The sequence below is a fragment of the Toxorhynchites rutilus genome, chromosome 3 (assembly GCF_029784135.1).
Source record: "Toxorhynchites rutilus septentrionalis strain SRP chromosome 3, ASM2978413v1, whole genome shotgun sequence".
Classification (NCBI taxonomy): domain Eukaryota; kingdom Metazoa; phylum Arthropoda; class Insecta; order Diptera; family Culicidae; genus Toxorhynchites; species Toxorhynchites rutilus.
The window spans coordinates 284227736-284255204 of NC_073746.1; the positions used below are offsets into that span (position 1 = coordinate 284227736).

Here is a 27469-nt window from a genome sequence, read left to right on the forward strand (position 1 = left end):
GCGCGGTGAGCCGGCCCAAACCATCGCCAAGCCCGGATTGACGGCCAGGAAGGTTTTGCTGTGTGTTCGGTGGGATTGGAAGGGAATCATCCACTATGACCTGCTCAACTATGGCCAGACAATTTATAGTGAAAGGAAATTGTAAAGGGTCAAAGGCTAATCAATCAATGAAGAGTTCAGTGATTCGACTCACTGACGTTCACTTAGTAAGAAAACATGGATGTTTGAAAGTATTCAAAAAAAATCTATTTTGGGCGGGACGAAGTTCGTCGGGTCAGCTAGTCATACATATAAATACACTCAGATTGGAATTAATATTTTATTACACTTTTCTGAATTTTGTATGGTTTTTTGATACTCGAAAGTACAGCTTTGGCAAAAATTCTGACGGAATGTATCATATTATTTGTTAGAATACATATAACATTCATGGTTATCTCCTTATGTTACCAATGGAATGAAACACATTTTTCTACATTCTACTATTTGGTCAATGACCAAAGAAAAGTTGACCTATTTTAATCGTCGCCTATTTCTACAACTTCAACTACAGTCATATCGTGTGCGCTGTGGAATTTTCGATAAATTTCGAAGATCGCTTGTTCAGCGTTATTGGAAAAACTGACGTTGTGCTTCCCTGCATAATTCAGTTTGCATTGTTCCATCAAATCCGCTCCCAGCAAATTTTTGAAATCTCCATATTTTAAACGAATAGATTGATTATCCAAAGTAGTTTCATTTGGGAGAATCGCTGAGGTCTCCTTTTCCTTATGTTGATTTTCTTCTGGGGTTTGACTAGCTTCCACCTCTTCCGGTATCTCCGCTAGGGAGAAATCTTCATCATCAGAATCCTCATCGACATCCTCTAGAAATTTTTCGATCTCCAGATCGTCTTCGTTATATTCCATAGAAATTATCGGTCCATGAGAAGTTGTCCCTACGGACTTATTCCACGGATACAGTGAACATTCGCCGAAATCTTTCGCGATGGTAACATGATGAATACATTTTTGGTTCACCTTTTGCATCATATCGGCACACTCGACAATGGTAAACTCCCGTCCAGTGCTTTGGCAGTAGTTTCGCACCTCCTCGGTCCAACCATCAACCAGGTTGCTGAACAGATTGATCGTGGGCTTCAACACCTGGCAGGTTAAGCCAAGAAGCACTATACCTAGATTCTTGCAGGCGGTGGTTAGTTCTACGGTGAGATCAATCATTGATTCATCGATAAATACAATGACCGGGGTAGGAATGTTGCTCTGCTCGATGTATGCATGGAGAACCTGGAAGATAAAAAAAAGGGATTTACTTAGCTGCGTGTCTGCGGATTTGCCAGGAGGTGTTACTCTTTTCAAATAAGCGTTAAAAATCTTCGGCGTTATGATTCCTTGCTGTTGTGGCACAACGGCACAATTTTTGGGTGCGGCTTTGATTATGTGTTGGGGAATTTCACCTTTGTAGGGATACACAATCAGAGGTTGCAAAGCATTTCCGGTAGCCGTCACCGTGTAGAGTATGTTCGTTTCTCGAAGTGCACAAGCGATGTTTTCTGAAATGTCCAGCCTTTCCTTGAATTTGAATTCGTCACAAAGGAAAATACGGTCAGGGTGGTTGAGAATTTCGAGATAGTTCCCCTCTCCCAGATAACTTTCTATGTGAGAGAACCAATCTGGCACAATCCCAATGTGCTTCCGTTCCTTTACCTTGTCTACGGAAACCCACCGTCTAAGGAATTTCTGATATTGCTTATGATGCATGAAGGGATGCGGTCGGGGTTCTCCACTCTGTTTTATCACATGTTCGACAGCCGTTATGACGTTCCGTTTTTTGATCGAGAATCCCCGCTGGCAGCAGTCTGTCATCCACTGCATCAAAAAGTCTTGCTCCTCCGGGCGCATCGTGTTATTCTTTTTGGTGTTGCTGGTGGCGGTCTTAAGATAGGTAGCGAGTGTTGTGCGTGGAATGTTGAATACCCTGGCCGCGCGTCGAATTGAAAATTCTTCCTTGACGATCATAGTGATGGCGTTCTGGATGTCCTGATCGGTGTAGCCGGCGTAGTTTCTGCGGCGTATGGACGAGGGCCCGGTTTCTGGTGAAAGATAATGTTTATCTTGACATTTTTCTTACTGAGCGTTGATCGGTATTGTGAATGCTAGGACACGTTATCGTAAATGTTTATGGCTTGAACACTTCGCAAATTAAGAATAATACTAATTTCGAAGCCTAAAATTGTGAACGTAAAATTATGTTTTGTTCTCGATGTACCGTTTTGTCTCAAATTCCGAACACTTAAGCTTTGTTAACCGTTAAATAGGGCCTGATCACGAACGTCACTTCACGGTGATAACGAAACGAATTGTATACAACCTTATTACGGCTGTCACCGTGTGTGTAGAATCCAGAAGAGTTCATCCGTCGTGACAACTTTGATGATCTCGGTGTTATTATGAATACCACGATACTGTCATGTCACGGAGAAAAACTGGTATATTTGTCACTTGTGTTTTATATGGTGAAAGCTAGTCACGCGGAATGGAGTATGTTACAAACAGCAATTTACCCGCCTGGTGGCATTTTTAGAACGAAATTCTGAAGTATCCAGAGGACGTTAATTTGTTTATTTGGATTCAGTAAATGCGCTATAGGATGCAATTAAAGATTAAAAATTCAGTTCCCGTAGGCCCATTGAAACATGGCGAAGGTCTACTTCCGATTGTACTGAATGAACAGAATTCTTTGTTTCTATTTTAGGATTAGACTAAGAGAGAGTTGCAACACCATAAAATGGCAATGGAGGCCACTGGGCCCAAATACGATCATTATGATTGATTATGTATAATATTGATTTGTTGATATTTTGAATATAAAATAATAACTGTAAAGTTTTTCCAACATTGCAGAGTTAGTTTTTTTTTGTAATTCGAACATTCACAATTGGCGGACCAGACCAGAATCAGGACGATAGTTATAACTTTTTACGTTATAAAGGGTGTGTCACATCAAATTGCATCACGGAAAAAACGCTGTAGAAATTCGCTCAGTAGACCGATCCTTTTGAAAATTTTAGACAATAAAATAAAAACTATTGAACAACTTTTGGCATTTTCTTTTTATTCATACAACAGAACAACAGGCCCGGCAGCTGAGGAAAGTCCGCTTTGACGTAGGTTTCGTCGTCCATTACCAGGCAATGCGGCTTCGTCAGCATTTCGGTGTACAGCTTCCGGGCTCGCGTCTTTCCCACCATGTTTTGCCTTTCGTCGCGGTTAGGAGCCTTCTGAACCTTGTATGTACGCAGGCCCTCCCGCTGCTTGGTCCGCTGGACGAATGAACTTGACAAATTCAGCTTATTGGCGACATCCCGGACCGAACTTCTCGGATCACGTCTAAACTGCTTAACTACGCGCTTGTGATCTTTTTCACTGACGGAGCATCCATTTTTGCCGTTCTTCACCTTCCTGTCGATGGTTAGGTTCTCGAAGTATCGTTTTAGTACTCTGCTGACCGTGGATAGGACGATTCCCAGCATCTTACCGATGTCCCGATGTGACAACTCCGGATTCTCGAAATGAGTGCACAGGATTAATTCACGACGCTCTTTTTCGTTCGACGACATTTTTCCAAATATACGAAAAATTGACAGTGAAGCATGGCCAACGTGATCTATACACTCTTATCTGATTATAAGCGAAAGCTGAAGATATAATTCCTAAAAATTAAATTTCTACAGCGTTTTTTCCGTGATGCAATTTGATGTGACACACCCTTTAAATATTTTCAACGGTATTGTTTTGGAGACATACTTTGAATGAAAGAATATTAAAAAAGTGAAAGTTTCAAACAAGGAAAAAATGAGTCTATCATTGCAAAGCATTCACAAGATACTGTTTTTAAATTCTTCTCTGGTTTTGACGTAGGACTACGTCTAACCGGAAGATATAGGGGGTGAAATGGAAATCTAGGCACTGAACAAGTAGGAAAAAATGCAAGATTTGGAACGCTTATAACTCGAGCATTTCTCAATAGATCGCAAAGGTTTTTGCATCAATTGATAGGAAATATATCTACGCATCTATCATAACGAATAACATTTAATTTTTCTTGAGTTAAATAGTTGAATAATTGTGAAATATCAAGCATTGTCCAAATGCACTATGTGCCCATTTTTGATTGGTCCATTTTGTGCTCCTCAAATCGTACCGACCAAAACCAGAGCAGCAGCGAAATAGAATGAAGCACGATTGGAAAGAAAAAAAGAAGAAAATGAACGAAACATTGGTCGCAGTCTCACACATGCGTAATTCTCGAGCCAGCCAGTCAGCTTAAAAATCCCCGCTCCGCTGCCGTTACGATCATTCAAACCATACACCACATCAGTTCGCATCACAACACATCAACAAACCAACCAAGCAGCCATGTCTGGACATGGTAAAGGAGGAAAAGTGAAGGGAAAGGAATAATCCCGCTCGAACCGTATAATCTAAGGAACTGGAGTTCCCTAGATGCTTGCTATGAAGGCAAGACTTTTCGCTCGTCCTCTCTCGAGCGCTTCGTGATTAATCTAGGGAACTTATTTCCCTAGATGTCGGCAATTGAGGCCTGAGAATCACGGTTTAAATTTATTAAAGCCAGGGATCTATTTCCCTGGACTTGGTTGGTCTCTTATGGGCTAAGCCCCTTTGCGTGAACAAATCCCGGCTAGGGCAGCCACAAAACTTCAACCTCTTCCGGCTCCAGTGCGGTCCGGTGAAGCGAAGCAAATGGTCTGCTTTTCGGATTGGGATTTGTTCCTTTTGGTTATACCTTTATAGCGTGGCGCCTGGTTGCCAACGCTTGGGTGTATCCGGATTCTGATGCGTGACGCCTGGTTGTCAACGCTTGGTGGATTTTCGGATCACGAATTGAACTTTGAACTACGAACTTTGATTTTGAACTAACGAATTAGACTTCTGATTTGAACTGTTTGATTTGAATTTTGAAATGGACTCAACAATTGGACTGACTTCATTCCGTCCTGACTTAGACTATATATACAATTTTTAAGGGAGAGAACAATCTCCCTTTCCTATTCTCACAGATAACCAACCACGTGGTTATCTGCCCTCGAATTTCTCAGCGTGGGATTTTTCCCAGCTGTTTCCTACTCAGATAGCCGAAACACATCGGTTATCTGTATTTACCACATGGAACCTTTTCCACTTGTTTGTGGCCCTATGCTTCTCCCGTCATTCGCGCTTATCTCTGGTGCGCCGAAGAGGACGGGTCCTAAACAAATTAGTGCGCTTCGCGCATGTTTACGCCTATCGTAAAACATATGCCTGATTATTTTTCCCGCCTGTTCTGTGCGGTCCTAATCTAATCTACCAGCGTGAGAATTTCTGTTTCTCTTCCTCCACTACGCCACCGCGTAGAGTCCCAAACAAACATATGCCCTAAATTGCGTGCGTCATAAATTTACGCCGCTTATCGCTTAAACGCATGCGTTTAGCGTCCTATTTGGTCTTCGGTCCTTCGCTCTCAAGCGATAAGGCGCGAGACCATGCGGTTAGCAATTAGGTTTTGACTCCCACATGGGAATCTAAATAAACGCTGTGGTTTACACGCCTTTTCCTTTTTCGGCCCTTCGCACATTTCATGCGATAAGGCACAAACCTAACTTTGCTAATTGCCGTCATTAAATATTTATTTTTGTCTGGCTCCCGGTCTGGGCCGCACTTGATCAAACTAGCACCCCTTGGGTGGCCCGGTGCTCTCGCTTGGGTCTTATCTAAACTCATAAGGCTCGGATGTAAAAACATCTGGCACGGTAATCTTGTTGGAAGCTAAAGACGGAAGAGAAACAGTCCCTTTTCGCTGGTATTGATTTTTATTTGCGCCTGTTGCGCTTATCTCATACAGACCCAGGCTGAGTCAAAACAGATGCTCGCCTGAATCTGTTTACAAATAAATTTGTTCTTCTCTATAATTGCCAAATGCGCTACAATATCAAAATTTACATTGCGCCTGGAAGCGCTCCTATCTTTTTATTATTTTCAATTTTACTGGGTCCGTAACATTCCGGCCCTGATAAATCAACTAGATTTATAAATTCTGGAACGGACCCTATGCTATCTGTATCTTATGTATAGAGTTGTTACATTATTTCGGAAGTTTCAATTTATTTTACATTGATCCTTATAACCTAACAAAGTTTCAAATCACTTTATTATCTTCTTCGGCATTCGCCTGATCCCAATGGATGTCCCTTCAATGCTTGGTCCTTGGAAACTTCCTTCATATTGACTCTGGTACGAGTTATCTTCATTGACTGCAACTTTCGGATATTAGACAGCTTGTCCTCCTCAATGCTTAGTCCTAGGCTCTGGCACGAGCTTACTTCAGTTGGCTGCTCTTCTTTCGGATATTGGTGCTCTGGTAGCGAGCACTGATATCTTTTCCTTGGTGGTTAACTTAATTTGGTTGACCTCTGCGATTGTTGTCCATTGCTCTGGCTTCGAGCTCCGACATCCTCATGGGAATACTTGATAGGCGTACCTTCTTTAGGTTACGGTACGCAAAAAGGATCAATATTATCGTGATTAATCCTGCAATTGACGATACTCCGATCCAGATATGGTGATGCTTGATTTTCGGAGAGTCGTTCATCTCCGTGTTCTCTTGTAGATTTTTATAAGGGTTGATGGACCATGGCGTGGTTGTTTTTACTGTTGTTTTGGCTTCTATTTCTAAGCTGACGTCGATATGGCTCCGAGGTTTAAAATATGTCAGCATTCTTTTGCTGTTTCCGTTTAAGGTTGCGTATATTGTTCCGTTCTTTGTCTGCATTCTGCAGTCTGGTGTCATTTCTACGATTGCTGCTTCGTACGGTGGAGATATTATGGAGTTCTCGCAGCTTATGATTATTGTACTTGGTTTGCTTGTATAGTAAACCACTGAGTTTGGCGTTGGCAATCTTTTCAAGATCGTGTAGTTATCGGGCATCCGATGAACTGCGCATTTTGGCCTTGTATTTTTATTCGTTAGTGTCGCAGATACACAATCCGGAACTTTGAAGATTTGCGGTTGACTTATTATCGTATGACTTTGATTCAGTGGTGCCATGTCGTTTGTGGGGTAGAAATATTCTCCATGATCGTTGATAGCTATGTATGGTTTCTCCACCATAATTTGAGTTCTATTGATGGGATCAGGAATGGCCGTTACTTCGAACACTTCGAAACTTTCCTTGCTGATTAGGATTGTTGTCATGACCACTATTACAGTATCATTAACTGTTTGATACTCGTACTTAGTCGCTAATGGGTGATCTAGTATTGCGTATCCAGCTGGTAGTTGATTGGTAATATTTACGTGTATTTCGTGTAACTCCTGCTTGCTTAACGGGTACGAGCGCAATGTTCTATACTTCGTAAGTATCTCGTCTATAGTTTCGCGGGCTAACAAAGCTACCTCCATTGCTTTCCTTAAGGATATTTGTACTCGATCTTCTGCATAGTTTTTCTTCACGTATTCTAGACCCTCATGAAGTGCTGAGATCTTGGTTGAAAACGTGTTTCCCATTTCTAACGCCCTGTTGTTCATGATGTCGATGGAATGGGTAATTTTATGTATTCTTTCGTCCTCATTAATACGCATGGCTTCGATCTCATCATCAACATCGCTGCTTCCAAATAGAATATCTTTCAGGAACCCAAATATTCCTTTACTTCGTCGTACTCTCATGGATCGTTGCACTTCATTACGTGCGTTGATGGCTTGGCGTTGCAGTGACTCGAATAATTGGTCCAAATTTTCATCCTGCCTTATTCTTTTCATTTTTTGGAAAGTTATGAACAAGCTGTCATGTATGTTATTTATGGTCTTGACGTCTTCTGGGGAACGTACCTTGGTATTTAATTTGGTTTCCCATGTTCCTTTTTTTATTATGCAGGTACTTAAATGGCTGAATATTAGTCCACTCTCTTCTATGGGCTTTATTTGCAGGGTATTACCGAATGACAGTATGGCTGCGACAGTAAGTATTGTTGTAGCGATTTTGGAGGCTGGCTTTATTTTCCTTTTCCGTGAAGGCTTAGTAGTTGATTTTTTTAATTCATCTGCTGCTTTCTTTACTTCGTCTTCGTCGACCTTAGACCTCTTTCCCCAATTCGGGAAATTCATGTTTACGTGTTTCCTTTTTGTGGTTTTAGGGATATTCGCCTTGCTTGTCGATGATAAAACTGCCGTTGTTGGATTTACTTCTCTTCTGTTTATTTTCACCACGTTACTTATTGGCTTCTGTTGTATACCTCTCGGAGTGTCTATCTCTACCTGACGTAGTTGGTTATTTGTTGTAGCAATTACTTTCCCTTTTAGCCATTTGCCTGGAGGGGCTTCGTCGTCTGGGGTTAAGACGAAGTCGTTGATGTTTATCGGATCGGCCTTTCGTGTGAGCTTGTCACGCTTTACCAGGGTAAGCAAATATTTATTTTTCCACTGGTACCAAAACATGTCGAAAAGATGTTGAATTTCCCTTCGGTGTTTTATTTCACTATCGTTGAATGTTGGGTAGTCTCCCGCGTGACCTAGCAAACGGTGAAATGGTGTTAATATTTCAGCTTCCATTCGGGAGATGGGTATTTGTGTCAATGGTCGAGAGTTAATTATATACTCTGCCCTTGATAATGCGGCTTGAGCACTTAATGCTGACATTCTTTGCTTAAATACTTTTGCTAGCGATGATTTAATTATCTCGCCTAGCTCTCCATATTCTAATGATGTGGACGCATTAGTTTGCCAGAATAACTCTTTTCTTCTGGCTTCCCCATTCTTCATTCTTCCGTCGATCTCCGTCAACATTGTTCGTAATGCTTGTTCTGAATCGGTGAACGCCGTTTCATTGGAACTTTGAAGACTAAAGAGCCTCCCTCCTTGTTGATGAATCTTATCTAGGATAGCCATGAAGGTATTGAAATTGAAGCTTGCGGCCATCTTGAGTTGAACAGCCGCGGTTTTGACGCAAAAAATTATTGCACACCATCTTTTTTCAGTTCTTCCTTCTTCCGTTACTTCGAACGGTCCAAAATAGAAAATCTCGCATTTAGCGAACGGATGAAGCTGATGATCGTTGTTAATTGGTGTCGCAGTTTCTTGCAGATCTCGTTGTACGTTAATCAGTATAGATTTGATATTTGGAATCCAATATGTTTTTTGTAATTCCCTTATGGTGGCCTTTTCGTCGTGCTGAAGATGCTTGTACATTGCCTTTACTATTTTAAGTACGAGTTGGTGTTTTTGGGGCAGTATTATCGGATTTTTATTATCCTTACTCCTGCTTCTTATTATTCCGGCTTCGTCTAGAAAAGGTTTGTAACTGGATAGAATTCCTGTCTTTATAATCTCTGCCTTACGGAGTACTTCCAACTCCGTCGAGAAGGATGTTGATTGAATCTTCTTATATAATTCGGTTTCAGCTTGTGGATGACTTTGTACTTGCAATGCCGAACAGGAGCTGAGAATTTTCCATGAATCCATTTCTTCATTTGTCTCCGCAATTGTTTGTGTCGGTACGGTGTCCTCTTGATGGATCATGATGTGTCCGCAGTCCTCTGATGTTGAAATGTTTCCGAACATAAACCAGCCTAGTTTGGTACGAATGGCGATTGGTTCGTCTTCTTTTCTCATTCGCCTCTCGAATGGAACTAAAAGGTGACTATGACTTAACCCTATCAATATGGTGGGGCGTACATCTGTATAGCTTGTTAAGGGTAGGCTTTCCAGGTATGGGTATCTTTTCTCCATTGTCTCTTTTATAAATGTTTGTTTGGGTAGTTGAAGATTTTTTATGGTTCTTACTCCCTTCAATACATATTCTCTTTGATTGACGCCGCTGATTCGTACCTGGACTCTACGGCTATTTTCCTCGTCCCTGGTTACGTTCTGCGTCCACTTAAGCTTTAATGGATCAACCCTTCCGTTGAGCTCTAGCTTGTTCGCTGTCTCCTCGTCTATGAGCGAGAGCGATGACCCTGCATCCAGAAATGCGAAAGTCTCTATTATTTTTTCTCCGTTTCTTAACTTAACGGGAACTATTTGATAGAGTACACTTGTCCTTGTAAGTTGCTGATGACTGTGTACTTCTCCATCTATTTGATTGCTTGGGCTATCTTGCCCTTCCGATTGATTTGTATCATTTGTATTTCTCTCTTGAGATTTATGAATTAATGGATGATGTTTATAGTTACATCCATTAACTCCGCATCGTTTTGCTCTTTTGCAATCTCGCATCACGTGATTTGTGAATGCAAGGCAGCTCAAGCATACCTTTGCCTTAAAGGCTAATTCATTTCGCTTTTCAGGCTTCATAGCCTTAAATCTGGTGCATTCGAGGAGTTTGTGGTTTCCCCGACATGCTTCACAATTGCGTTTTATTATTGTCGATCTATTTTCCTGATGCGTATTTACGTTAAATCGACGCTCAGGCCTCGTGTCTCGCGGCTGCGATCTGTTAATTTCTCGCGGCTGCGGTCTGCTTGTTTCTCGCGGCTGCGGCCTGCTGGTGCCATTCAGCAGTCTATTGGTTCTCGAATGAGGCTTCAGCCACTCATTGAGATCAGCTAAAGTCTTTGCCCCGTCGTACATTTCTTCAGTCCACTTCACCTGTAGACCGTAGGGCATTTTCCTTATGATCTCTTCCACCAATCGGTGGTCAATCAGGAATTCTTCTCTATCCATAAGAGAAACATTACAGACGAGATTATCCAGTGCTTCGGATATCTCGGTAATCAAATTCCGACTCTCCCTTTTGATATTGGTGAGTTCGGCTAGTAGTTCTTTATAGACTAGTTCGGGTCTTCCGAAATTATCTTCTAGTCTATCAATTATTTGGTCCATATTATTTGGATCCATCATTAACTGTCGGACGCTCCTCTCTGCGTTCCCGTACAGCACTGTTTGCAGGCGATTCAAATTTTCAAGCCTGTTAAATTGACCTTGTTTTGTGGTCTCATCAAAGGCCTTTTTAAATTTCGGCCATTCTCTGGCCGCACCTCCATATTTTGGCAAGCTCATGAGTGCTTGTCGCTTTAGGTAGACAGTCCATTCTGGCTCTGCCTCCTGATTTTGACCTTCGATGCTGTCATTATTGTGTGCTGAACTTGTACCTGGTTCAGCTTCGAATCTCGTTGTCCTCATGGACTTTACCAGAGCCTCCATTGCTGCTCTGTTCTCTTGCAAAATTTCTTGCAAGCTGTCTCCGGAAACTGATTGTCTGACTTTGACTTTCAGTTCCATCATTTCCCTTTCTGTGCTCATGCACTTAGGGCATACCCACCTTTCATCTTTCTTGGGTAGGTATGTGAGTCCCACACATGAAATGTGGAACCACCGATCGCATTCATCGCATGCGACCATGTCCTCTTTCTTGTCTTTGTCCGTACACAGACGGCAGTGCCCATTAGGGTTGGCTTTATATGCGTATGTAGCCATTTTAATTAACGTGATTCCTTCTTGAATACACGTGAGTTCAATTCAGATCTTTTTTGAGTGCTTAAATTTTCAAGTCTTATCTCTTTCTTATAAACGTGATTCCCTTTTGAATGCACGTGTGTTCAAATCAATTTCTATGAGTGCTTGAGTTCCAAGTCTTATCTCCTCTTACAACGTGATTCCCGTTTGAATACACGTGAGTTCAATTTCACTCTCTGGCGCGAGAGTTCAAATTTCAATTCTTGACTTCTTAGTCTTTTCAAAAAGGCGTGATTCTGAGCCTCCCGATTTACTCCTCTTGCGCGAGGGATCTTGGTTCTTTTCTTGGCGAAGGTGTGAGTTTTAAATCTCCTCTCTGGAGCCACCAAAATATAATCTAAGGAACTGGAGTTCCCTAGATGCTTGCTATGAAGGCAAGACTTTTCGCTCGTCCTCTCTCGAGCGCTTCGTGATTAATCTAGGGAACTTATTTCCCTAGATGTCGGCAATTGAGGCCTGAGAATCACGGTTTAAATTTATTAAAGCCAGGGATCTATTTCCCTGGACTTGGTTGGTCTCTTATGGGCTAAGCCCCTTTGCGTGAACAAATCCCGGCTAGGGCAGCCACAAAACTTCAACCTCTTCCGGCTCCAGTGCGGTCCGGTGAAGCGAAGCAAATGGTCTGCTTTTCGGATTGGGATTTGTTCCTTTTGGTTATACCTTTTATAGCGTGGCGCCTGGTTGCCAACGCTTGGGTGTATCCGGATTCTGATGCGTGACGCCTGGTTGTCAACGCTTGGTGGATTTTCGGATCACGAATTGAACTTTGAACTACGAACTTTGATTTTGAACTAACGAATTAGACTTCTGATTTGAACTGTTTGATTTGAATTTTGAAATGGACTCAACAATTGGACTGACTTCATTCCGTCCTGACTTAGACTATATATACAATTTTTAAGGGAGAGAACAATCTCCCTTTCCTATTCTCACAGATAACCAACCACGTGGTTATCTGCCCTCGAATTTCTCAGCGTGGGATTTTTCCCAGCTGTTTCCTACTCAGATAGCCGAAACACATCGGTTATCTGTATTTACCACATGGAACCTTTTCCACTTGTTTGTGGCCCTATGCTTCTCCCGTCATTCGCGCTTATCTCTGGTGCGCCGAAGAGGACGGGTCCTAAACAAATTAGTGCGCTTCGCGCATGTTTACGCCTATCGTAAAACATATGCCTGATTATTTTTCCCGCCTGTTCTGTGCGGTCCTAATCTAATCTACCAGCGTGAGAATTTCTGTTTCTCTTCCTCCACTACGCCACCGCGTAGAGTCCCAAACAAACATATGCCCTAAATTGCGTGCGTCATAAATTTACGCCGCTTATCGCTTAAACGCATGCGTTTAGCGTCCTATTTGGTCTTCGGTCCTTCGCTCTCAAGCGATAAGGCGCGAGACCATGCGGTTAGCAATTAGGTTTTGACTCCCACATGGGAATCTAAATAAACGCTGTGGTTTACACGCCTTTTCCTTTTTCGGCCCTTCGCACATTTCATGCGATAAGGCACAAACCTAACTTTGCTAATTGCCGTCATTAAATATTTATTTTTGTCTGGCTCCCGGTCTGGGCCGCACTTGATCAAACTAGCACCCCTTGGGTGGCCCGGTGCTCTCGCTTGGGTCTTATCTAAACTCATAAGGCTCGGATGTAAAAACATCTGGCACGGTAATCTTGTTGGAAGCTAAAGACGGAAGAGAAACAGTCCCTTTTCGCTGGTATTGATTTTTATTTGCGCCTGTTGCGCTTATCTCATACAGACCCAGGCTGAGTCAAAACAGATGCTCGCCTGAATCTGTTTACAAATAAATTTGTTCTTCTCTATAATTGCCAAATGCGCTACAATATCAAAATTTACATTGCGCCTGGAAGCGCTCCTATCTTTTTATTATTTTCAATTTTACTGGGTCCGTAACAAACCGTGTTTAGTTTCGGCCGCCGAAGTGATCGAGTTAGCTGGCAAAGCTGCTCGCGACGATAAGAAAAACTGCATTCGGATCAGAACACATTCGGTGGACATCAAGACAACAGGCAGTTGCAGCGAGTGGCGAGTGGCAAACGCAATCGCAAAACGGCAGCAGGTAGCAGAAGAAAAAAGGTTTTCTTTTTACTTTGGTGGCAAATCCAGAACAAGACGGCATCGAGGGCGTTCGAAATGGTTTTTTCAAAACCACGAGTACAAAGTTTTCTAAATTGGAACCATTCCATAAAACAAGGCGCTTTTCAGGGCCATTAAACCTTTCAAAAAAGAGTTTACGAAATACAGTGCTTTCTAAAATAATATCCAAAATAATAATAAAACACAAATTGATTTTTTCATAATTTGTTTGCCAGGATATGATGAGTATGTGAATTTGGCAGTTGTTCTGAGCTTATTGATTTTCACCAATTCTTAAATTGCTTCTAGATTGAAAGTACAGTAATTTACACTTATCTCGACATTTAGCTAATAGCTAATACGGACCTGTAATGCGACATATTTAGTTGGACATTTTTGTAAACATAGAGTTCGGGGTCCAAATTATGACCCCACATTGAAAGTCGATACTGTACCACTGTCATCGCAAATGTTCAATTACAGGTTAAAATTACCTCCAATCCGATACTGAGTGGTGGTAATGCGACGTGCCATTGAATGTAATTTACTGTAAAATATGTCACAAGCTGGTTGGGAAGAAATTTTCCAACTGTGAAAGCTGTGGTGAGTGGCAAATGCAATCGCTAAACAGAAAGGTTTAGTCGAACAAGATGGGGATATCGAGTGATAACAAAACAATAAACTCTTTAGATTGAAGATAATTTTGTGATCCTGAAAAGGACCCTTTTTAGCCTGCATGTGAATCCAACGAGCGAACAAATCGTAATGAATGTATTTTTTTGCCATCGCTGCCTTTTAACGCTCTTTCGTTCGTCTCGTTGGACTCGCCCCTTTGGCTTCTTCTTCTTCAATGGTACTAACGTTCCTAGAGGAACTTCGCCGTCTCAACGTAGTATTACTTGCGTCATTTTTATTAGTAATTAGTTGAGATTTCTATGCCAAATAACACGCCTTGAATGCATTCTGAGTGGCCAGCTCTAGAATACGCGTGATCACAGTGCAAGTCGGAGGAAATTTCTTTGACGAAAAATTCCCCCGACCAGAACGGGAACCGAACCCGAACACCCAGCATGTTAGTTATGACGCTAACCACTCGGCCACGGGAGCACGCCCCTTTGGCTGAGTCTGCCGATTTGTCTCTATCCTGTGAGCGTGTACCGCTAAAGTACAAAACGCGCGGATCCGCTGAAAAATATATCATTCTCTTTCAAACCGTAAATCAGTGTGGATGTATGGCATCATTTCACATCACATCGCAACGGATTGGTGCCGGAGCACCAGTATACCTAATAGCGGTTATAGAATTTCGGCCGCCGGAGTGCTCGAGTTGGTTTGCAAAGCTGCTCACGACAATAAGAAAACCCGCCTACAGAACAGAGCACATTCGGTTCGGAGGCAACAACTAGTTTCAGCGAGTGGCAAACGCAATCGCAAAACGGCAGCAGGTAGATGAAGGAAAAAGTTTGTTTATACAGACTGCTTTAGTGACAAAACCAGCCACCGTAAAACACCGCGCTTTTCAGGACCATTAAACCATTCAAAGAAAAGTTATTCACAATACCAATGCATTCTAAAGTGACATAATATGACATATAATATAAACTGATTTATTTTGTTTATGCTTGTTCTTGATTGGTGGTTGGGGCCTTTTAAATTGATCATTCAGTTTTCACAAACCCATGCTTGGTTTCCGAATTAAAAGTGGCTTCAAATTACAACACATTGTATGCAGCATGGCATTAACGAATTTTCTCGGTAGCAAGAACTGCTTTCTTTGGTTGATAACTGATGTTGAAAATTGACTGACGTTACATCTACATTGTATAGAAAATTAACTAAGGAGCAACATGATGAGCTATGTATTTCCTGCTGCTCTGTTCTTATTTTAAAGGACTTTAATCCGAAGGTCATCCGTCCCTGTATTTATTGTTGGTTTTTCAGAACGCTTCTAGCTCGTTTATTTCTCGACAGATCGTAGAGTTCGTCTCCAAAACCTCAGTTCTTTTTCATTTTTATTTACTTTGTTTGCGGAGACTACAAATCTTACAATTCATTCGTCTCCGAAACCACAGTTTAAGGTACGGTAATGTGCTCAATAGTGAAATAAATGATAGTGAATGAGCTGATAACCATCTATGCATTCCCTATCACAGCCATCATTTTTATTGTACGATATGTGTATACGCCGAAAGATGCCCGGCGTTGAACATTTAATAAGTACAAAGCCTTCAGAAAAAACAAGAATCAAGTTTGTAAGAAAAACGCAAAAACACAACACCAAAGGTTCTTTTCAGAACCCCCAACATGTTCATGAAAAGTAAACAGTAAACTAATCCATTTTTCAGGTAGATAGGTAGGTATTCACGTAGGAGAAGAAAATAAAAAATATATTCGAAATATATATTTAGCAAAAGCTGTCCCCTTTGTATAGTCCTACGTCACTCCGGTTATGTCCCCGACATTACCCACCCGTCTTTTTTCCATAATTTTGATATCCGTCTAAAGAAAATCTGAATCACTTTCCGCTTTCATCAAATTTCTTGAAACCCATCAGATGTTTTCTATGAGGATTATGCTTCTGACCGACGCTGCTGACCAGTTTCTGTTTAAATAATTAAATCAAACCACATGTCCCGTATATAAAATTATACGAGAATGGGAAGGATAAGAGGATTAATCTTCAGAATCCCATATGGGAGTAGCTCAGATTATACTTATCGTGAGGTGGATAAATTCGGATTCGTTCTGAGATATGGAAGATAATATCAAAATCATCAAAATTGTAGAAACGGTTCATAAAAAATGATTCTAAATATTTTTCACACAAGACAGAGCTAAGTACAAGAGTATGCGAGATTTCGATTATTAAACATGATAGTCATGCTTTATCTCTAGTTCAACAACTACATTATTCCCGAGCAACCAAGTATTCCTCCTCATTTTTGAGCCAGCATTTGATTCAACAAACTAATCATCGAGGTACAATCGCAAACTTGTCATTCTAAAATATGCGATTAATTAGATGGGATATCATCTCATATGCTGTATTAATTTTACCTACATAACGTTCAAACGTTCGAAATTATGCAACCGACACAACGTTCAAACACCCGACATTATGCAACCAACATGTCTCTTGTAAACGGGAATGAACACTTCACGGAATTCATTTTAACACGCAACTATCCGTGACAATGATGCTAGACACAAAAAGATTAAGTGAAGTGTAAGTGACGTGAAAGCGTGCGTGGCAGTGATGTTCGTGATCAGGCCCATAGTGTCTCATTACTCAAAATGGTACTGTGTGAAAGTAATTTGATTTTCGAATGCAATTTTCTTTTGTTCCACTTAACCGCAATAAAATTGTTTTGCAAATACCTAGTGATGGCAAAAAAATAATAATATTTTCGAATATTTTTGACTCAAATTCCGAACACCATTATTGTCATTGAATCAAATTCCGAACAGCACAAATGTGCAGAAACATTGTGGCAGGAATAGTATTATCCATGTGATCTGCGGGAATCAACGAAGCACGTTTATTTTACAATTTTTGTTTCAGGAAAAGATTCATAATCAATGGTTTCTGTATTTCATGGATGCATGCCGCGTAGGACAAGTTTTTAATAAATAGAAATAGCGAATGTTCGTTTGGGAAAATGTGGATAGGCATGTTTTCAGTTGATACAATAAAAACAACCTATTCGCGATTTCACAGCATTCACGATTCATCAGTCTTCCAGCTAGCGACCAAACGTCAGCGAACATTTCCAAACTGCTTTTCTCAAGGCCGAGAGTTTAGTTTAATTTTCCAAATTGACCTTCTTCAAGGCTAGAGGCGAATGAATCGAGAAATTTTAAAGCCTTCATAATTCAAACCATGATCATCATTATTCTCGCTCTAGCTGTCTTTCTCAAAGACGATGTCACACACAGCTGTTTTGTTCAATACAAAAGCAAGAATGGAAGAATGAAAAATTGAACTACAGGACTCGATTATATACAGTGGAAAGAAATCAGATACTGTATATAACCGAGCCCGCCCTGTATAGTTTCTTCACTAAAATAAAAATTATTACTTTTATTTTCTTGATGAGTACAGACTCAAAGATAACACTAGACTGTCCCGCCTAATATTTTGCGGTCATATTTATGCATGTCGAAGATGCTGATGCGAGGAATGTCCCGATGTTGGAGACGATGATGTGTTATTGGAGATGATGTTTTGGTTGCATGGTGGTCTGATAAATACCATGCAACATAATGCTGAGGTTGCGCTTTTTTTTCGCGTGGTGAAATTTTGTTTGGTGGAGGCACCGCGTCGATTTGGTGGAGAGTGCTTGTGTATTTTTGCATCACATCATTTCTGCACCTGTACTGGGATATATGTTTGAAATCTCGAAAATTAGACCGCTATGTCTGGTGTGCAATTGGAGCGTTAAAACCTCTTAGCCGACTGAACGAAGTGGTATGACAATCACTTCATTCGAAATATCAAAGGTGTATGAGTGATGTTTGTTATCAATTAAACCAAAAACATTTTTCCATAGCTCAAAATTTTTTTCTAAGCAAACAATTGAAATCACCAAAATCGATATGAGTACCTGATTGAAAGTCCATCTTATTGATCAGCGGTTGTCGTATGTCATCGGATGACCTTGAAAGCACTATAAATATTGTGCTCTCGCTGGGCAATTTCAGTTTCTATTACGTATGCTTCAGGATGCGTTCTCAGAATATACACGAAGTAAGCATAGTGCAGAGCTTGTGCATATAGGCAGAAGCAAAACAGAACAGAAATATTAAAAATGAAGTATCGTATCGGTTTTCATACCATTATTTGGAGATTGATTGTGTATGATTGAATTACACTTACGAATTGTTTATTTTATGCATTATCAAATAGACAAAGGTGGGCAATTACATCGACAACGCAAAATTCGTGTTTTGTTCTCGCGGGAACTAGTATGAATCATCAATCACTCATCTTCAACTGCTTCTACAAAAGCACGCAAATCCATAGGTCCTTTTCAGGGTTTTTTTTTTAAATTTCTATGGATTCTGGATTAATATCCGACATTATCGAAAGCGAATGGATTTTTATATTTTTTTGCTGGAACTCTTCCAGCTTCTGTGAATTTAGGAGAATAATGATGATATTTTGAATTACAGAGGCTTTCTCAGACTTTCTCAGTTCATTCACCTCTACCCTGAAAAACAGGTCAATTTGGAGAACTAAGCCAAACACTCGGCATGTCATTTGGAAAGCCTTGCTACCTCTGCCGTCTGGTCGCTGGCTGGATGACTTATCAATCGATTAGAAATGACTCATTGATTTCCGATTGATCAATTCATTTTCGTGAAATTGAGTATTGTTTTCGGGTTAAAAATGGCTGCGAATTTCGAGTCGAATGCGAAGAAGGTATTTTTCAGCGGTGATAACTGCTTTCTGAAAAAAATGAAGGTGAAAATTTGTCCCGCAGTGTCGACCGGAAGCTCACCATTTTTCTTGAGCAACCAAGGGTAGAATACGTTGGTCATGTTCTCGTAGAATGCTCCAGAGTTAATCTAGCCACTATTAGTGCATCCTACGCCTTTAGGATATAGAAGTTGTCGTTCGCTTCGAGATGGTAGGATGTCGTTTCAGGAAACGCAGCACCCATCGTCGCTATGGTATTCCGGATTGGAATACTCCTGCTTGGCCTAATTTTTAATTGGACCACCTTGCTTTTCAGTGGATAACAAAACTGTGAGTTTTCCAGCGGAATCTCTGCGATCACCGCAGTTTTTTCATTCGTACAGCGCAGTTACATGAATGTTAAACATCCTCGCTGCAGCTCGAAGATCTTCTTTCCTTTCAATCTTCGGTTTTCGACCTTTTTTATAAATTTACTTGAGAAATCTGGTTTAGTTTGCGTTTGTGCCCTACGATTTGCGAGGAAAGGGCCTACAAACATTTATTTTCAAAAGACCATTTTCTATTGTTGCTCCAGAACTGGACTGTCCTTTTAGTCCAATTAGTGTATTTGGCTGAAAATAGTGTGTTTTAACATCTACTATTCGGAATTTGAATCATGCGTCGAAACTTGATTCATATTACAAGCACTATTATAATAGTATTTTTATTGAAGCTGTCCTCATTAATTATCACTAGTTCATCCATTTGTAGTAGATTTTTACCTTTTCTAGAACTTAACATGAAAACAGTAAACCAGATAGTGAAAAAACAACTGCAAAAACTAAAAAATTGACGATGCTTGCTTTTTACGGAATCTGCTAACACAACATTTTATTACTGTTTTTGACTGCCACTTTTTTGGAAATACTTTATATACTTTATAAATACTACTAGTTATTTTAAATGATAGGCAGTATCGATACCTGTAAATGATGTTATACGGAAAAGTATGCTCCAAAGAATGTCGGGCTTTTGATTATTTGATTATTTATAACATTGAAGCTCAGTACATCTACATTTTGAAGTAAAGTGTTCGGAATTTGAAACTGTTTGTAATATGAGTCAAAACGGTAATCCAACTTCTAAACATATGTGGTGAAAAAATCATCTGTTAGAACATTAGGTGTTTTTCGATAGTAGCTAGCTGGGTATCCAACCAATGCATTTTTATTATTTTTTTAATAACAGATAGAACAGATTTTCCTGGAATACCAATAAGTTCATGAATAATAGAATTTGACTTACTTGTTTCAGTGCTCATTGTGCTTTAGAAATTCAACAATTTTTATCCTATTACTTCATTTTTCACCTGGTAAAATCTTATACAAATCATAACAATTTCTTCTCTCCCTTATGTCAGGCATGCTTTTCGAAAGGGCTTATCAGTGAACGAAGTGGCCTACACTGAGAGGAAAATTTAGTAAATATGACGAATTTTTTGGTACACCTCCGAATATCTATCTTCGTCTCCAAAAGAGAAATGGCAATTGCAAAGTGCGCGCTTCACAGATGTTAGGTATGACAACACAAACAAGGTTACTAATGGTATGAAGTAACATATACGAATCCTTGGTAAGAACGTTCATTGCGTCTGACACCACTTTTACGCAATTTTGGTAATATTTACAAAAAATATGTATATTTTACCAATGTTTTGGCTACTAAAGATTTGGTAGCTGCTTTTACTAAACTATTTCTCCAGTGTAGAAGTTATTTGACAAGCGAAAGAAGAGAACAAAAAACAAACAACGCTTCATTTTTCTCTCTCACGACCTTATAACAGAGTTGACATTAGGCAAACAATTCAGAGCATCAAAAAACGATGCGTGTTACGTATATTCATCCTCGACTTCAGTGAAACAAAATGATACGAACAATCCTCAAACTTGCCTATAATCGGCAAAAGTCGCTTGCACGTAATTATGTTCGCCGTGCGCGCAATCCTGGCGTAGACCGCCGTATGGCACTGCTGAAAGACGATTCTTTGCAAACTAATCATCAGGCGGATCTCGAACAGCTGGATGATGCCGATTTCAGCCAGGTTCATAAATCACACAAACAGTACGAGAGGGAAACGCAACAGTACCGTGAGCGACTTCAGAGCTGGATCGTTGGTAACAAATACTTTAAAACTAAGCAGCTAAACTTTCTGACTTGGTCCGAAAAGGAGCAGATCCGCTATCTGCACAACTTTGACCCGGAACAATGGAGCATCGATAAACTGGTGGAAAGCTTTCCTGCAGATCGCTATACAATAGCCAAAATTGTGAAAGCGAAATGGATTCCACGGGATGCAAATCGGATTCAGCAGCACGACGAGAGCGTGCGTGATAATTGGGAAATGTTGAAATCAGGTCGAATTAAGAACATCGATAGTGGTTTCGCCGAACATCTCAAAAAGTTTATCCATCGCAACTTTCAGGAGGCTAAGAAGCCAAAGGTGGAAAGCAAACGTCTTTACGAAATTCAACCTCTCCCGGAAGATGGAGAATTCTCACGAATAATCACTAGTTGCAAAAAATACAATACCTGTCTTGAACAACAGGATGTGCGAAAAATTGGAGAGGGCCAACAAACTACGCACGTTCCGGAAATATCTGCAAAAGCTCCCGACCTGGAAACATTTGTCATGGGGGAAATAGTTGATCGCCGCCCTCGTACTTTGCGACAGATGAATCAAAACCTGTATTCTGAGTCTGTGTCCAGTGCGGTGGATGATCCAAATCTTTCTGGCAAGTTGGAGACTCCTCATCAAATACTAAACATAAAGAAATATGAATCCGAAGTGACAACGTTCGATGCGAGTGATAATTCAAAGTATGTGAAATCAGATAGTCCAGATTTTGTTAAAATACCAAAGAAGTTGTACAAAAAAGGAGTCACATATCAACTAGATGATTGTTTTTATGACGATGATGGCGAGTTTTTGTACAGAGTGCCTGGCATGACTGGAAGAACGAATCGTTGATAACGATTATCTATGCACCCGCCCAACCACTATTGCAAGAGGTAAACTGTTACAATTATATTTCTTGAGACAAAAGTAAAAGTTACAAGTTGATATAAATGTTTCTTGAACGAAAGAATCCCTTGAAAATCTTTATAGTATGAAAAAACTGTAGCATTGGTTAATCGAGAGTTTTGTATATTTCTTTAAATACAATGAATAAAAGCCTCTGAAATCCAACCAAAAAGATTAAGAGGATTAAATTTAAACCTTCGGGCCATAATTTTTGAGATCGTTTTTCTCTGAAACACTCGGTAAGTACAATTTTATAAAGACGATATATGAGGGGCTCTGATGGTAAGGGGTGTAAGTCTCTTGACCGATTTTCTCTTCATCAACCTTTTCATTCGCGAATAACTCAGCTGCAAAAACGTTCCAATTTGACCCCTTTCGTTTTGAGCCCCTTATATATATTTAAGGATACAGTAAATCTTTTCTGAATTTTTGAGACTTTCCACACTTTCAGATTCTTTCGTGATTATTTCGATTAGTTTCAATATGAATTCATTTTAACTATTAAATGTCGTCATTAAAATTTTTGTCCTCCAAATTTTTAAGTTTGATAATGCATATTGACGAATTTACGTTAGAATTGCAACCAGATGGCGCAGCGAGTGAAATGATTGTTTTATTTTTTTTGGTATGGAATTATTTTGATTTGTTTTGAAAAATCTGAAATTTTCTGCAAATTTCCCGGATTGAAGTATTCTTTCTACGTTGAAAAGGTTAGAAAATCATCACTAACATATGGAAAAGGCTAAATATTTTTGATCATTTTTTTATAATTTTTTTTACTCAAAATCGGTAAGTCCTACAAAAAAGTGATTCGTCGAAGAGTTTGAGGAAAATAATTGAATATTCAGAAGAAAATACTGAAAAAACATTTTTTTTAATCCTACACTGAAAAAAATCGATTTCAAAAACTAAAAGTCGATTTTCTCAAAATGGTCATCTTAGGTTTTGATGACATGGTAGATGAATTGTAGATAAATATGTGCCCTACGAATCTTCCATACATCGCATCTTGTGCATATTTAAAGCAAAAAAATGTTCCTAACAAAACCTTTTTCAAGATTGCTTCTTGAGAATTTTCCATTTTTTTTGTACAGTTATAGAAAAAATCACTAACAGGTAGAAATGGATTTATGGTGACCCTTGGATTTTAAAGCACAGCTTTCAGCCATCGAAACCATTGCACAATGGTCCAGGAAGTGCATTTAACACATTGCGGACCGCTCACGAGTTTTCTAGTGTTTCGCGTTCTGTCTGTTACGGATAGATCACGAAATAACTCGTGTTTTCTAAACTTGAGGGTTGAATCCTTGGTTTGCCAAGAATCTAACAAGACCTACCGATGGCTCGCCTTCGTCTCATCCACATCGAAGGAAACGATCTCATTGTGGAATCCGAACGAATGGCGCATTCAAGTTTGCAAGTAAACGTGCAACTTAGAAAGAAAACGCTAAATCGATTATATTGAAAGATAGAAAAAAACTTTGTTCAACAAAGTTGATTAAAATAACTGAGGCTACAACATTGTCGAACTATGCTCATCTCTATCTATGAAGATGAGGAAGTTAGATTTTTGATTTCATTTCAAATTTTGGTCACCCTATTTTTGACAACATTGAAAAAAGCGCTCCATAACTTTGTCGAAGACAGTTTTTGCCTAGAGAATAAACATCTTCCACACAGTTGTATTTAGCTTATTTTTCTAAGTTGCATTAGGGTGACCATGACAAAACGGTTTTTTTGCTCTAACTTTTATATTTGAAATTCTACATCAAAATTGTATTTGGACGACTTTTAGAGCTTATCAAGAGCAAAATTTTGCGATGCAGAACTTGTTAATATCATGATCCTACTCAATGTTATTGATGGTTTTTCACCCAAAAACTCATGATTTCAATTTTAATTTACTCAAATACAAAAAATAACATAGTTTTGAAAATCCCAAATTATGTAAATTGAAATATGTTCTTTCAAATGCCGTCAATAAACATTGTTTATGTTTGCCCCAGAAAGAATGATAAGCAAATTAAGAAAGCGTATTTTTTGGCAAGAAATTTCAATAACTTGGAGCAGAGTTGAAATATTGACAAGTTCTGCACCGCAAAATGTTTGTATTTATTAGATTAGGTAGTAAAACGTACTACACTCTCCAGTGGTTGAAACAGACGTGATAGATTTTTATTTCCTAATTTATTACATGGTTGCTGTGTTTGGATCTTCGGTCTGAACGCCTACTACTTCTAACACTCCTCCTCGATCAGATCCGGACGAATTCCTACTTCACAGCGTAGTTTTTCCAGTCGAAGTCGTTGAAGTGGCTTCGTGAGAACGTCGGCCAACATGGACTCCGTTGGACAATACTCCATTTTAATGATCTCCTTCTCTTGCAGGTCGCGAACGAAGAAGAACTTGGTGTCGATGTGCTTGCTGCGTCGTTCTATTCGGTCGCCTTCCACCAACTTGATGCAACTTTGGTTGTCCTCAAATACAGTGATGGGACCACAGATGCCTACGCCTGTTTCCTCCATCAAACGTTTGGTCCAGACGAGCTCCTGGCATCCTTCAGCAAACGCCACGAACTCCGCTTCAGTCGAACTTAGTGCAACGCAGTTTGCTTCCGCGAAACCCCACGCAATTGGTCCACCTCCGAACATGATGAGGATACCGGAGTTCGACTTCCTGTCGCGAGAATCTCCGCCCCAGTCCGCTTGCTCACCGTGAGGCCTTGCTGGGCGGCATTCGGTTCAGCTTCGTTTTGTGGAACTGGGGAATTGTGGGACGGAAAGTTTTTGTTCGTGAAGACAAAGTCATGGTACTTGCCTGGAATCGCGCGCTCCCGACCACTGCGCCTCAACACCTGTGACTCGGGTGGATTTGAAGATTGTCGTGGAGGGAGCGCCGGAATTGTCACGTCAAAAACGGTTTCATCGGATGATTCGCCAGCGCTTGTATCAACTTACGAAAAGAAATCCTCCTCGGAATCCGATGACTCCTTGGGATCCGACGACTCTTCATCGGTTGTCTCATGATCGTCAGTCTCGGCTGGTTCTTCAACATCGCTCGCTCAACGACGGTTCTGTTGACTCGCTCGGCCAACTCATTTTGTTCAGGAGAGTACTCGGTGGACGTTTGGTGTACAATCCCTGCATCGGAAAGGCGTTTCTGAAACGATCGGTTAGTATACTCCTTACCATTGTCGCTGCGAAGAACTTTCAGCTTGGACCCGGTCTGTCTCTCAGCTAGGGCTCGGAACTGGTCGAATGCATGTAGAATCTCAGCTTCGAATTTCGTCTCCAGGGAATAGATGAATATCCGCCGTGTCCAGTCATCCACGAACGACACGTAATACCGGCTTCCGCCGATTGACTCTTCTTCCATCGGTCCGCATATGTCCGTGTGGACAAGCTCCAGGACGCCATTGGCACGATGACCGTTCTTCGGAAATGGTAGACGGGTTTGCTTACCCATGGCACATACTGTACAGTTGTCCATTTTCGTTTCCTTGAACTCCATCCCGGTGGCTAGCCCATTCTTCAGTAGCTTCAGGCTATGGACGTTGATATGACCCATTCTCCTGTGCCAAACGTTCAAATCGGCTGCCGTGGATGCGAGCGACAACGCGCTCTGCTCGTCACCCTCTTCGAATCGGAACAATCCACTCTTCAAGTCATGTATCCCGGTAGCTATCACCTCACCATCCGGATCAATCACCTTCACGCCTTGGGTGCTGAACCGCACTTCGTGACCATGGCGAACGATCTGACTCACCGACAGAAGATTGTTGGACATTGTTGGAATGAACTTGACATCGTTCACGTCGATGGGGGGACTCTCAGGACTGCACTTAGCTGAAAGCTTGACGACACCCGTGGAAACAATCTTCATCATTTGTTTGTCGGCTGCCATGACAACGCCACTCGCCGGTTTTTCACCATGTAGCAGGCTTCGATCCTTGGTGAAGTGGTCTGATGCTCCAGAATCAAACACCCAGCCATCGTTGCTATGGTAACCGCTGGTTGTTAGTACCGTGCAAAACGCCGACCCTTTTTTCGTCTCATTTTTCACATGGCACTCCCTGGCGATGTGTCCGTATCGATGACAACGCTTGCATTTTGGACCTTTTGGATGCTCAGCTGACCGTCCTTCGGCTGCACCTTGCTTCGGTTTTGATGGAAACGGTTTTCGTCCAACGAACGCCGTCTGGTGACATGGTGATGAGCTTCCTGAGCAGTCCCACGCGGCGGGTTAGTCCGGTGTCCTCGAAAGCTGCTTCAAGCTTCGCCCATACCTCACGGGCCGTCGGTGCGTCCTTCACGTGAATGTAATTGACGGGATCCAAGAGCAAAATGATTTTCGCTGGTGCTCTTCTGCACCGCTGGCAGCATTCCGTCCGCGTTCGGAATCGGCTTCACGGCTTCCCACAGCTCCTCCAGCTCCAGGTACGTCTCCACCGCGAATTTCCAAGTTGGCCAATTCTCTCGGCCGCTCAGACGCTCGATCGGCGGAAGACTTGAAAGGTTCTGCTGGACTTGCTGCGGGATCGCTTGACCATCACCAGCTCCGGTAGACATCTTGCGAAAAAATCTTGAAGAATAACTGGGCTCACAACCTATTAGATTAGGTAGTAAAACGTACTACTCTCTCCAGTGGTTGAAACAGAAGTGAAAGATATTTTATTTCCTAATTTATTACATGGTTGCTGTGTTTGGATCTTCGGTCTGAACGCCTTCTACTTCTAACAGTATCAGTAAGGTCTAAAAGTCTTTCGAAGACAGTTTGAATGTAAAATTTTAAATATGAAAGTTGGAGTAAAAAACAGTTTTTTTTATGGTGACCCTAACGCAATTCATAAAAAATCGCTATATTGGTTATTACAAGAGATAGAAAAATACTTTGTTCTACAAAGTTGCTTACAATAACTGGGACTACAACATTGTCGAACTATGTTTATCTCTATCTATAAAAATATTGTGGTCAACGCGCTCCTCATTTGAGCTAACTTTTAATCAATCACCAGATGATTATTTGGTACGTATTTAGTCCTTTACTTACAAATATTGTAAACATCATGATTACACACCTTTCGGATCAGATTTCTACATCTAAATCATGTAATTAATGCATCACGATCTCAATTTTGATCATGGTTTGTCCAATGGGCTGATGTTGGTTTGTCCACATTGTTACCATGGCAGCCGCTTGGCGCGTTGCAGTTTGTTTGTTTTGTTTTGTTTTTTTTTTATCTGTATTATAGTGATTTTCAACTCATTTGGCTGGTTCGTCACTTGTACTTCCATTTTTGGAAGAATGTCGGGAGTGAGAATTGAACTCGTGACCTTCAGCGTGAGAGGCATGGATGTTACCACTACGCCAGATCGCCTCCTCTTTGT

The 27469-nt window shown here is 40.8% G+C and overlaps 2 protein-coding genes across 3 annotated transcripts; one reads left to right on the forward strand and one right to left on the reverse strand.

The window, feature by feature from the left end:
- Positions 1–305: 305 nt before the first annotated feature.
- Positions 306–20437, reverse strand: LOC129773916 (uncharacterized). 2 transcript variants are annotated; one of them, XM_055777580.1, is made up of 3 exons: positions 20306–20437; positions 1350–2092; positions 306–1286 (listed from the first exon to the last, which is right to left on the reverse strand). In XM_055777580.1, the coding sequence occupies exons 1-3, from the start codon at positions 20319–20321 to the stop codon at positions 519–521; spliced, it is 1527 nt and encodes a 508-aa protein (XP_055633555.1). In that variant the 5' UTR covers positions 20322–20437; the 3' UTR covers positions 306–518. The 2 variants fall into 2 exon arrangements, with proteins under 2 accessions (XP_055633555.1, XP_055633556.1); XM_055777581.1 differs by lacking the exon at positions 20306–20437 and adding an exon at positions 2269–2357.
- A 376-nt stretch (positions 20438–20813) lies between these two features.
- LOC129777371 (uncharacterized) lies at positions 20814–22213 on the forward strand. Its single transcript, XM_055783612.1, has one exon. It carries the CDS (start codon positions 20925–20927, stop codon positions 22026–22028), a length of 1104 nt encoding a protein of 367 aa, XP_055639587.1. The 5' UTR covers positions 20814–20924; the 3' UTR covers positions 22029–22213.
- Positions 22214–27469: the final 5256 nt, after the last annotated feature.

What these genes read in the sequence shown, in the direction of transcription:
- LOC129777371 (XM_055783612.1), top strand. Translation starts at nt 20,925, where the DNA reads ATGATACGAACAATCCTCAAACTTGCCTATAATCGGCAAAAGTCGCTT.
- LOC129773916 (XM_055777580.1), bottom strand. An exon ending in TTAACGCTTATTTGAAAAGA is followed by an intron (nt 1,287 to 1,349) that starts GTAACACCTCCT and finishes TTTATCTTCCAG; the next exon opens with GTTCTCCATGCATACATCGA.